The 13,339-nt window shown below is 34.5% G+C and overlaps 1 protein-coding gene across 1 annotated transcript; it reads left to right on the forward strand.

Moving 5' to 3' along the window:
* The first annotated feature begins 273 nt into the window (after window positions 1-273).
* LOC132053204 (probable LRR receptor-like serine/threonine-protein kinase IRK) lies at window positions 274-4,269 on the forward strand. Its single transcript, XM_059445124.1, has 3 exons — window positions 274-1,787; window positions 1,901-2,090; window positions 2,569-4,269. The coding sequence occupies exons 1-3, from the start codon at window positions 740-742 to the stop codon at window positions 4,019-4,021; spliced, it is 2,691 nt and encodes an 896-aa protein (XP_059301107.1). The 5' UTR covers window positions 274-739; the 3' UTR covers window positions 4,022-4,269.
* The last annotated feature ends 9,070 nt before the right edge of the window (window positions 4,270-13,339 follow it).

Raw genomic sequence — 13,339 nt, forward strand, 5'->3', positions numbered from 1 at the left:
AAAAAAATAAAAATAAATTTTAGATATTTTCAAGTTGTATTTGAAATTTTAATTGCAAAATGCTGAGTTTCAAATAAAGTAAAAAAAATTCAAAAAAAAAAAAGTGAATACTTGTCAGGGCGAAACGGTCCTTAAATTTGAAGCATTATCACTATTTAATCGTCTGACAAAGACTACGTGGAATCCACATCAGACTCTAAACAACCTACTATACACCGCCACGTGTCGAATATAATAAAGACAGCATCCCTCCTTGTTCTTCTGCTTTCTCCCCTTTGCTTCTTTTTCCCGTTATTAAAGTCTCTCTGTCTCCCACTCAGACTAAAATAGAAATAACAGCCTTTTAAATGCTTCACTGACTCGCCGTCGCCGGAAAACTCATTCTTCCCCGTCGGCAATTTTTCCGGTGCAGGCTGTTTCTTTTCCGACAAAATCTCAAACTCACACTAAACTGTTTGGGTCCTTAAAGTTTTCTGGTTGTCGGTTTTGGTCCTTAAAGTTTACTCTTTTGAGCAGATTTGCACAACTTTTTTCCTGTTTCAGCTGTATTTTAAGAAATTCTAGGGTTTTGGGTCTTGCTTTTGGGACCCATAACTCGTATCTTTAGTTTTAACTGGTCATTTCAACTCCTGTTTTTGGAAATTGGAAAACAACATTGTTTTCAGCTAACCTCGTACTTTGTCTATATAGTCTTGCTATGGAAATATAAGCAATACATTTTGCTTTGTATTTGTTGGAAATGAGAAAGCTTTTTGTTGTTAATGTGTTTTTATTTCTCTTCTTGGTGCCTATTTTTGTGGAATGTTTGAACCCATCTTTGAATGATGATGTACTTGGATTAATGGTGTTCAAATCTGATGTTCAAGATCCAAATGGAAAGCTAACATCTTGGAATGAAGAGGATGATAGTCCATGTAATTGGAATGGAATTAAATGCAACCCTAGATCCAATAGAGTTACTGAAGTTGTTCTTGATGGATTTGGTTTATCTGGAAGGATAAGTAGAGGCATTTTACGGTTACAGTTTCTTCGAAAACTTTCACTAGCTAAGAACAAGCTTAGTGGAAGCATTAGCGTTAGTCTTGCTCAGCTTGCTAATCTAAAGAATCTTGATTTGAGTGAAAATAACTTATCTGGGATGATTCCTGGTGATTATTTTCAACAATGTGGCCCCTTGAGATCGATTTCTTTGGCCAAGAATGAAATTTCAGGGCAGATCCCGGAGAGTTTGAGCTCTTGTGTGACACTCGCGACGCTTAATTTATCGTCGAACCAGTTTTCAGGGTTGGTTCCTTCTGGGATTTGGTCTTTGAATGGATTAAGGTCTCTTGATTTGTCGAACAATCTGTTGGATGGCGAAATTCCAGTGGGAATCGATGGTTTGAGTAATTTGAGAGAGATAAATTTGGGGAGAAATCGTTTCAAGGGTGAAATTCCAGATAGAATTGGAGGTTGTTTGCTTTTGAGGTCAATTGACTTGAGTGAAAATTCTCTATCTGGAGAGCTTCCAAGCACAATGCAGAAGCTTGGCTTGTGTAATGAATTGATATTGAGACGTAATGCTTTTGTGGGCGTTGTACCTGAATGGATTGGAGAAATGAAAAACCTTGAGATTCTTGATTTTTCTGAGAACAAATTCTCTGGTAATATTCCTGTTTCAATAGGGAAACTTGAGTCCCTGAAAGTATTAAACATGTCGCAGAATGCGATTTCTGGAAGCTTGCCAGAGTCATTGAGCAGTTGTGTTAAGCTCCTGGCATTGGATGTTTGTCATAACTCTTTGGCAGGTAAATTTCCTACTCGGGCATTTAATTTTCTTACAAGCTTCTAGCACTCGATATATCTAGCAATGAGAGTTATTTGGTGAAATTTAATTAACTCTTTGAAACTTAACTTACAGGCACCATTCCTAAGACTGTAGGGCAATTGAAATCCTTGGATATTCTTGACTTGAGTGAAAATCGCTTATATGGTACTGTCCCTGCGGAAATTGGTGCAGCGACATCTCTCATGGAACTTAGGCTGGAAAAAAACGCCTTGACGGGAGAAATTCCTAGTTCAATTGGCAATTGTTCTTCATTAGTGTCCTTGTAAGTTTTTGAATCTCTGTATGTTTCATTAATTATCGTTGGACATTGCCTTTCTCTGCTTGAAGATTCTTAAGAGGACACTATAGTGGTATTATTATCTTGATCTGCTGTTATTTCTCTTCAGGCAAGCTCAAATACAAAACCATGCTTGATATTTTCAGTCTTTTTCTGCTGAAATTTGGTGGTTCTAGCAATCATGTAGAGTCAATAATTTGCCATGATAATATAATTATCAGCGTCTGCTTTAAAAGCTAGTTGCGTAATATATATGGAAATGTGCTATAGTGTGTCGAATAATTTGAGTGGTTATGACAGTAATATCTTACATGAAGCCTGAAAGTAACAACACTATCAGATTGCTAAGCTCTTGCTGCCTGTATGATCCAGCTATCTATATCCATTATCTACTGCTTGGTGTTACCTGAATATGAATTTTTTGCTACAGTTAGTTAATGTTTTGCTTCAATCAACTTGGCAGGTCTTTATCACATAACGGTCTAACTGGTCCTATACCTGAAGCCCTAGCTAAACTGGCTTACCTTCAAAGTGTTGACTTATCCTTTAACAAATTAACCGGAGGCTTACCAAAGCAGCTTGGAGATCTTGGCCATCTCTCTTCATTCAACATTTCACACAACCAGCTACAGGGCAAACTACCAGCTAATGGATTTTTTAATACTATTTCTCCTTATTCTGTGTCAGCGAACCCGTCTCTATGTGGGGCTGCTGTCAATAGGTCTTGTTCTGCCGTCATGCCCAAGCCAATTGTTCTGAATCCCAACTCCACTGATTCTTCTACTCCCAGCACTGTCCCTCAGAGTTTTCGCCATGAGAAGAAAATCCTAAGCATCTCTGCCCTCATTGCTATTGGTGCAGCTGCTGTTATTTTCGTTGGGGTGATTGCCATTACTGTGCTTAATATTCGTGTCCGGTCCACGACATCCTGCTCTGCTGCTGCAGGCCTTACATTTTCTGGTGGAGATGATTTTAGCCATTCTCCATCTACGGATGCCAATTCTGGTAAGCTTGTCATGTTTTCAGGTGATCCCGACTTCAGCACAGGGGCACATGCTCTGCTTAACAAGGATTGTGAACTTGGACGAGGTGGTTTTGGAGCAGTTTATCGCACCGTCCTTGGGGATGGGCATCCGGTGGCCATTAAGAAGCTTACAGTATCCAGTCTTGTCAAGTCTCAGGAAGATTTTGAGAGGGAGGTTAGGAACTTGGGAAAAGTCCGTCACCATAATCTTGTCACTCTTGAGGGTTATTATTGGACGCCATCTTTACAGTTACTTATATATGAATTTGTGGCTGGTGGAAATTTGTACAAGCATCTCCATGAAGGATCTGGTGGGTGTTTCCTCTCATGGAATGAACGGTTCAACATCATTCTGGGGACAGCAAAAAGCTTGGCTCATTTGCACCAAATGAACGTAATCCACTACAACCTGAAGTCCAGCAATATCCTGATTGATAGCTCAGGTGAACCTAAAGTTGCAGATTATGGCTTAGCAAGACTGTTACCCATGCTAGATCGATATGTCTTGAGTAGCAAAATTCAGAGTGCACTTGGTTACATGGCACCTGAATTTGCATGCAAAACTGTGAAGATAACCGAGAAGTGTGACGTGTATGGGTTCGGCGTTCTTCTTCTGGAGGTAGTTACTGGAAAGAGGCCAGTTGAATATATGAAGGACGATGTGGTAGTACTGTGTGACATGGTACGAGGAGCATTAGAAGAAGGCAGGGTAGAAGACTGTATAGATGAAAGGCTGCAGGGAAAATTTCCAGCAGATGAGGCGATTCCTGTTATGAAGTTAGGATTAATCTGCACATCACAAGTTCCATCTAACCGGCCTGATATGGCAGAAGTGGTTAACATTTTGGAGCTAATCCGATGTCCTTCAGAAGGCCAGGATGAACTTGTATGATGTTCACTAGACAAATAGAGATTGTTAGAAATGGCATTAGAAATGTCTCATCCTGGCGAAGAAGAATCCGGTTGATTTATTCAGAGAAGTTGGAATTTGTTGTAGAATATTTTGCTCTTAATTGTGATAAAATCCCTCCTTTTCATCTTTTTAAGTCCTTTGAATTACTCATGGTTACCGGATTCCTTTTCACCTGGTTCCAGTGTATTACTCTTATGGTTATTGAACTCTCTTCTTTCTTCTTGGCATATCCTTAGCATTTGACTCCTGCAATCTGTTCCTATTTAATCAAATGAATGCATGATGCATAATTTCCTAGTTCAAAATTTTGAAAATGGATGTGCCAGACTGCCAGTAACTAGTAAGTGCATTTTCGGACAAAATGTTCAGACAGGCACTAATGCCTTTGGTGCATGTCTGTCTGTAAGGAATATGACTTTCATTACAATAAGACTACAATGTGGTGCAATTCGATTATTCTATTAGCTGAGTGCTGATGTTTACCAATATTTACTAGGACATAGTCAAATGAAAAGAAATAACTCCTGTTTTTCGTGGCAGGTTAATTGACATTCTCTCTTCATTCTGATTTATGAGGATAATATGATTTTAAACAATTATTATATATTTTTATGCGTTCAACTTTACTAAGCTAATTAAATTAAGACTTTGATGTGATATCACTTCTAATAAACTCACTCTTACTATATTATTATACACTATTATTGATATGCTAATTACTAAGTCAAATTGTCATTTTAAATTATATGTGTTTAATCAGAGATGGACAAAATAGTGTTTTACTGTCTGTTAAGATAAACAATTTTATTCCATTGAATAAAAAATTAACTTAAACCCAAGTTATATTTAAGGAGAATGAATTTACTAGAGAGGAGAGTCAGATGTTTTAGCTTCTGAAGCACTTACCAAACATGACAGTGTCAGGCAAATACATTGGCCAAGTCAAAAAGTGAATAGATAGTCTGAGGGCCTCAAAGATTCTTAGCTCCCACTTCAAAGCAAACAATCCAATCAAGTGATTATTAGAATATATTGACAGAATTCAGACAAAAACCAAAGTGAAAAGGAAAAGCTCAATTTTTTATTTAATTAAGGGCAAAGGTGCAAATATACCCTTCAATTTTGCGATTTAAAGCAGATATACCTTTCGTTACAAAAGTAATATATATATCTGCTCTGCAGTTACAAAATGGTGCAAATAGATCCTACCATTACAAAATGGTGCAAATATACCCTTCTCGCTGAAGGGAGTTTTTTTTTTTAAAATCATTTAGGTTATTTTTTAATTAAAAAAATGTCACGTGACTTTAAAAAAAGTCTACCTATTTTTTTTTAGTAGACATATTTTCTAAAGCCATGACAATTTTTTTTCCTGGAGTGTTATGTATGGTTCATTTAAAAAAATATCTCCGTGACTTCAAAAAAATTAAGTCTACCCATTTTTTTAAACGAACCAAACCAGACCAAAAAAAAAAAAAAAACTATTATGTGCCTTTAGAAAAGTATATCTACTCAAAAAAAATGGGTAGCCTTTTTTTTAATTAAAAAATAACCTAAATGATTTTTTTTTTTAAAATCCCGTCAGCGAAAAGGGTATATTTGCACCATTTTGTAACGGCAGAGATATATTTACACCATTTTATAATTGCAGGAGTATATATACACCACTTTTATAACGAGAGGTATATCTACTCGTATCACAAAGTTGATGGTATGTTTACGCCTTTCGCCCTTTAATTAATGAAAGAGTAAGAGAGAAAATGGAAGGGGAATAAATTAATTGAGAATATGTTGCTGTTGAAGAAGCAGTGCTCTTTATTTTATTTTGATACCTATGTCCTGTCATTAGGTTCTAGTACTAACTATATTACCTATTTAAATGCAACTTTTGGTTTTTAGTATTTAGTCATCTTTCAGCTGCTGAAACTCATTATGTTTTTTTCCTTCTTGTTCTTCATGTCTGTTTTGTAGTTGGAAGTATCTCTGCTTGAATATATATATTAGTTTTGATTTAGTTTTGTAATCAAATAAAAAGCAGGACCTAACACTGGTTTGTTTGTCTTTATCTTCAGACAATACCACCTCCATAAAAATGAGAAACATATTTAATTTTCTGTAGGCTTTGGACTTCTCACCTATTAGATTATTAATTTATAAAGAACCAACTCTAAGTTGCTAGATAATGTTAGCATGTTCAATACTCTTCAAATGATTATTGAAGAAAAAAATTATTCTTTTTTGTATTATGAAAAAAAAGAAGAAGAAGAGGAAAAGCAAAAGAGCATGGTTGTTAATATTTATTAATTAATTAAGTTTGATGTTGATCTTAGTAAAGTGTAAAGCCATGTGTTTTAGAAAACTAAAATGAGTTGTCCTGAAATTGCATCTCTGGCATGCACAGCTCTCATGAATGGTGTTGAGCCCAAGATTAACCTAACCTATTGGCATTAGTATTAGAATTTTAACATTCTTAATCCATCGATTAATTTTTTTTACCTGCCTAGCTTAGCGGTAATAATGTGTGGTCATCGCCCATATATATTCAGTATATAAAGTGTATAATTTATGTAATAATTAACAATATATACACAGATTTTACACAAATTATACCATAATTATATATTAATTATACATTGAATTTGTAAAAGTAAAAGATAGGGTTAATTTTTTATTTTCAATTTTATTGAGCTATTGTGTAGTGTTAAAATAGCGTTCACTTCATTAACAAGCACATGCCTTACAATTTATATTTTGAGTCTAATTTTTTTAAACAAAAGTTCACCATTATGTTTGGGGTGGTGGGGGCTAAATAAATTAAGTATACCGAGGAGGACATAAATCTTGACCTCCAATACAGTTAAAAGAATGATAAGGCTCATTCAAAATGAAATCTGCACATAAAAGGACTACTTAAGCTTGAGGGTAGCACACAAAACATTTTGTACATGCTGAAATTGAAAGCAATGTAGGAGCAAGAGTCTCAACAAAACTATACAAGAAATCATCTTTTGAGGCTAACTATAGCTATGTGAATTAATATTATCTAGTGATCTTAATTACAGAATCTTCAATTCTTTCTAAAGCCTTCTAGAAAGCTACCTAGCTATAACATGATTCCTCCTCCAAGAACCTACCCTCCCAAGCAGAGGCGCGTCTAGCATGTTAGATGGGGGTTCAATTGAACCCCTAACTTTCGACGCAAAATATAAATTTATGTGTAAAAAATTACTAAAATTGTAATAAATAGTAGATATGAACCCATAACTTTAAAAATATAATGGATTTAATGCTAAGAATCTCAGGATTGAACCCATAGAGTGTAAATCCTGGATTCACCTCTGCTCCCAAGGCTCGACTTAAATTATCCCACCCACTAGAAAAAAACAAAGATGCAAATATTTTGAGAAAGCCAAAGCATTTATGGTATGATAAGTCCAAAGTATTGATTGAAGCAAGAATTGATGAAGCATGTCGCTAAGGGCACTTGGCTGTGGAATTAACACTAAACTTCAATTGGACAACAAAACATACAAGAATGCAAGTACTTTAATTTTATCTATATTAATTGTGCTTTTTTATGAACTGAATTTGTTTATAAAGATTTGATGTTTTAAGAAAATAAATATATTTATTAAGAATACCTTTTCCTAAAAAATATCCTCACTTACATTAGACAAATGTATTAAATATTTTGTTAAAGAATGTATAAAAACTTTAAAAGAGAGTTGTCCAACAAAAGTTCCGAGTATTAACTCCAGAACTCATTTTCACTGGAATTGGAAATATAATATTCCATTTATATTAATTTATATGTCTTAGTTTCATGTTTAATCTGTTTAAAAGAACTATTTTACTTCTTATATTTAGTAATTCCTTAATGTCAACATCTTACATGATCTATTTAAAACCATGAAATTCAAAATATAGTTTGTTACATCACAGATTTATTAAATTTAAGACAACATTCAAAAATCTTCATTACTTAATTAATTTCTTAAATTTCATATCCAACTAGACATATAAAACGAAACCAGGGAGTAATAAGCGAAAAGTGGATTTGGCAATGAGGCAAAAGAAAGGATAATAAAGCTGCACGATTATTTGTTTTGGAAGGATAAAGAAAATAAAGAAGATAAAGCAATCTTGACATGATGAAAAAGAGAAAAAAGGAACCAAAGATAGTGCATGGTGCACTCACAAAACATAACTTCTTTTTAGAATATTTAGCATGTGTTTGCATTATTGAGAGTTGATAGTGGACATGCAGGCACAATTTTCACTTTGTTTAGAATCTAACGCTCTGCTTGAATATTGAAAAAAGCGTACATACGTTTCTTTCAATGTATACCCACTCAAATTTCCGAGTTATACATACATAGGCTTAGGTTAAGAAGTACTATATAAGTTTCTTTTTTAAGTGAAAGGAAAGAAAAAATGTAGAGAAAATTTTCTGTTGTATTTCACTGTGTATTATTTTCACTGTACATTCATACTTAAATAGCTAGCTAAAGAATCTGAAATTGCAGCTAACTATACACCTGCCTATCTCCTATTGGTTTCCTATGTAACAAACTTCTAAATAAAAGAAAAGAAAAATACTGAATTGCATATACAAAAAGTTCTAGACTATGTACACGTAAATATCCTCTACAGCTGTGTTTGAATGGAAATGAGCATGTGAGCTTCTTTGGGCTTCAGATGAAAATAGAAATCATGTGGGCTTGAGCTTAAACATTTCATACAGGCCCAATGTGTATCCATATTCAGCCCAAAACAAATGTATCCATTCATCCTTTTATGTATTTCAAAGTCAACGGACAAACCAAAAATATTCAACCTAGTTGTCATCGAAAACCTTCTTCTTCTTGTTTATCTTGCCGATCACCGGAAATATCATCGAAAAAATATTTCTCACCAACACCCCCCCAAAAGTTGGAGGGGTACGAACACCCAATTTGCCTAAGAGATATCTGTGAGAAGGGCCAGAAAGTGGCTTAGTGAACAGATCGGCAAGCTGTGATGAAGATGCAACAAAAGAAAGGGAAATCAAACCAGCTTGGAACTGCTGTCTCACAAAATGATAGTCTAAATCCACATGCTTGGTCCGTTCATGAAAGACCAAATTTTTAGCAATGTGGATTGCGGCTTGGCTATCTGAGTGAAGTTGAATGGGAAGGCTTGGAGGAACTGATAAATCTTCAAGGAGACGCACATGCCAGGTAATTTCAGCAACAACACGACGCATAGACCTGTACTCTGCCTCAGCAGATGAAAGAGACACTGAAGGTTTTTTTTTTGATTTCCAGGAAATGGGGCTTTCTCCCAAGCTTATAAAAAACCCACTAATGGAACGACGAGTTTCGGGGCAAGTCACCCAATCCACATCACAGAAAGCAACCAATTTAAAAGAGGAGAAGAATTCATGAAAAGTCCTAAACCAGGATTCCCAGCTAAGTAACGAAGAACATGAACGGCCGCATTATAATGAGATTGCGTGGGAGATTGCAACTCAGATGTTGAACGGCAAAAGCAAGATCTGGGCGAGTGTGAGTCATATAATTCAATTGGTCAATTAGTCGTCGGTAAGAGGTGGGATCAGAAAGTAGAACCCCTTCATCAGCGTTCAAATTCACAGAATGGTCCAAAGGTGAAGATATAGGGGCTTTATCAAGAACCTCATATTCAGTAAGAACTTCTAGAATGAATTTCCTCTGATTTAATATTAATCTCTCAGGTTCCCGTATGACCTTCATACCTAGAAAATAATGTAGATGGCCCAAATCTTTGATCTGAAATTCTGAGTGTAAGAAAGTTTTTAAAACATGAATTTCCTCAATGTCGTCCTCTGTCAAAACAACATCATCAACATATACTGCAAGAATAGAAATAGAAGTCCCCTTTCGTTTATAAAAAAGAAAATAATCATTGAGAGAGTGGGCATAGCCTTTAAATTCAAGGGCAGCAGTCAATCTAGAGTACCATTGACGTGAAGCTTGTTTAAGGCCATATAGAGATTTTTTAAGTCGATAAACATGTGAAGGAGAAGGAGGTTGTACACCCTTAGGAAATTGCATAGAGACTTCTTCATCCAACTCTCCATGCAAAAACACATTATTCACATCGAGTTGAAATAATCCCCATCCTTTCTTGACTGCTATGGCAAGTAAGCACCTAATAGTAGTGATTTTAACCACTGGACTGAAAGTCTCAGTAAAATCTACATCTTCCCTTTGAATGTCACCTCTTAAACAAGCCTAGCTTTTAATCTTTCCACAGAACCATCACTCTCACTACTAAAAACGCTTAAAATTCGAAGGACAAAAAGCGACGGATCGCGCGTTTGAAAGCCGACGCAAAGTGTGTATTTCTTTTTTTTTATTATTTTAATTAAAAAAACCGACGGACAACGTTGGTTTTTTTCGCAAATTGAAATTATATTTCTGCCAATTTTTTTTTTTTTACAAAAACTGAGGTCCCACGTCGGTTTTATTAAAAAAAAAAAATTAATTAATTAAAAACCGACGGACAATGTCGGTTTTATTTTTAAGAATATATTAAATAATTTATAATTCATTTTGTTTTTTAAAATATTAATAAACGATTTTTTTTTAAAGAAACCGACAGACCGCGTCGGTTTTTAATTTTTTTTTTTGGTCAAAGGCTGGTCAACATTTTAAAAAAACAGATGGACCACGTCGGTTTTGCCCTCGGTTTTTTTTAACAATATGATAGAAACGGGTTTGGCATATCATTTGCCATCTTCCCAAAAAAATACCCACTTCTCTCTAAAATAAAAAACCCTAACCCGCCGCGCCGCCCACCCCACTCCACCCACACCCGCCACCTGTTGCTAGCCACCGCCCACCCGCCGCCACCTGCGTAGCTCAACCCCGTTTTTAACTTGTAATTTGAGGTAGTTTCTTTTAAATTAGGGCTTTTAAAATTCTTTCAATCTTAGTTTTATTTGTAGATTTTAGGCCTAATGTTAGTCTATTTAGCTTTGTTAAACATCATTTGTAGTGTTATTAATGTTGAATTTGTGAAAAAATGTAAACTTTATTTGACTAGTTTACTTTTCATTTTTTTTTTTTTTGCTTGAGATTGTGCTATATTTTATGTTCATTGTCAATGTATTTGTGTTAGCTTTGTTATCATTGTTTGTAATATTATTGATGTTGAATTCGTGCAAAAATGTATACCTTATTTGACTAGTTTTTTTTTTTTTTTTTGGGGGGGGGGGGTGGTGGTGGGGGGGGTGGGGATTGTGCTATTTGCTAGAATCCGTAAGTTAGTAGAATTTTTATTGAGCATTCAAAATTAGAATTGGTTTAGATTGTGCTTTTCAAAGTTAGAATTGTTAAGTTGTAGTATTTCTATAACCTCAAAACTAAAGTGTAGACTTTATTGACTAGATTTACTTTTCAATTTTTAGAATTGGTTGGGATTTTGCTTTTAAAAGTTATATTAAAGTTAGAATCCATAAGTTATTAAAGTTAGAATTGTTATTGAGAATTCAAAGTTAGAATTGGTTGGGATTGTACTTTTAAAAATTATTGATGTTGAATTTGTGAAAAAATGTAAACTTTATTTCACTAGTTTACTTTTCATATATGTATATTTGCTTGAGATTGTGCTATTTTTTATGTTCATTGCCAATGTATTTGTGTTAGCTTAGTTAGAATTGGTTGGGATTGTGCTTGTCAAAGTTATATTAAAGTTAGAATCCATAAGTTATTAAAGTTAGAATTGTTATTGAGAATTCAAAGTTAGAATTGGTTGGGATTGTGCTTTTCAAAGTTAGAATTGTTAAGTCATAATATTTCTATAACCTCTAAACTAAAATGTAGACTTTATTTGACTAGATTTACTTTTCAATTTTTAGAATTAAAGTTAGAGTCCATAAGTTATTAAAGTTAGAATTGTTATTGAGAATTCAAAGTTAGAATTGGTTGGGATTGTACTTTTCCAAGTTATATTAAAGTTAGAATCCATAAGTTATTAAAGTTAGAATTGTTATTGAGAATTCAAAGTTAGAATTGGTCGGGATTGTGTTTTGCTTAAGTTATATTTTAAGTTAGAATTCTTAAGTTAAAATATATTTCTATAACCTCAATAACTTTTGGGTATATTTTTGTAGATGGATCGTATGTGGATGTATAATATAAATAATAGTGATTGTGTGGGTGTACATGATGAATTTGTTGACAAGTTTATCACACATGCAATGTCACTTCACCCTTTTTAAAATGAAGGGGTAATTAGTTGTGCTTGTTTTCGTTGCCGGTGTAAGAAGTATTTGAAATCGGAAACGGTTAGGGTTCATTTATATAGTCGTGGGACTTATGTTTTAGTTTGGATTTCATAATGGACTTATGTTTTATGCTTTACGGACTTATGTTAAAACTATGTAGAACTAGTTAATGGTACTTTTGGTTGGACATTTAAATATTTTTGAACTTTGAAGGTCTATTTAGATCGTATTTGATGTGTTTAGATAGTGTTTGATGTGTTTGATTGTTACTTAGGGTGATTTTATGTGTTGTAGCTCTTTTAGAATTGATTTGGAACATTTTAGTGCTGGTTTTGAGCAGGTTTTGGTGCTGGTTTTTGTATTGGTTTTGTGCAGGTGTGGTCGAAAATGCAAGCAATTGCATGCGGAAATTTTCCGAAAGCCGACGGAAAACCGGCGCGATCCGTCGGTTTTACGGAAATTAGTGTAAAATTTCCAAAACGGACGGACATCGCGTCGATTTTTTTTATAAAATTTATATTATTTCTTTTTAAATTAAAAAAATTAAAAATTAAAAAACCGATCCGTTGATTTTTTTTAATTTTTTTTTTATTGGATAAAAAATCGACGGAGCGTGGCGCGCGATCCGTCAGTTTTCAAAAAGCGAGGCTATGAAAACCGACGGACCGTGATGGGTCGGTTTTCCTGTCGGTTTCAATGAAAAAACCGATGCAGGCCGTCGGTTTTTTCCGTCGATTTTTGACAATTTTTTACTAGTGTCTTAAGCTTGACCTTGTATACCCACTCACATGGTAAAGCTTTTCTCCCAGGGGTAACTGAACAACTTCCCAAGTATTGTTAGTGAGTAAAGCATCTAATTCTTTGCCCATGGCATCTTGCCATCCAGGATAAAGAACTGCCTGGGAATAACTGTTAGGTTCTTGAATTTGTGACAAAGAATTAAGGAAATGTTGATTAGAAAAAGAAAGTGCATTAAAAGCAAAAGAAGGAACATCAATAGGACAAAGAAATTCTTTTTTGCAAACATCAGTTAAGTGAACTGTGCT

Source organism: Lycium ferocissimum, chromosome 1 (assembly GCF_029784015.1).
Source record: "Lycium ferocissimum isolate CSIRO_LF1 chromosome 1, AGI_CSIRO_Lferr_CH_V1, whole genome shotgun sequence".
NCBI lineage: Eukaryota > Viridiplantae > Streptophyta > Magnoliopsida > Solanales > Solanaceae > Lycium > Lycium ferocissimum.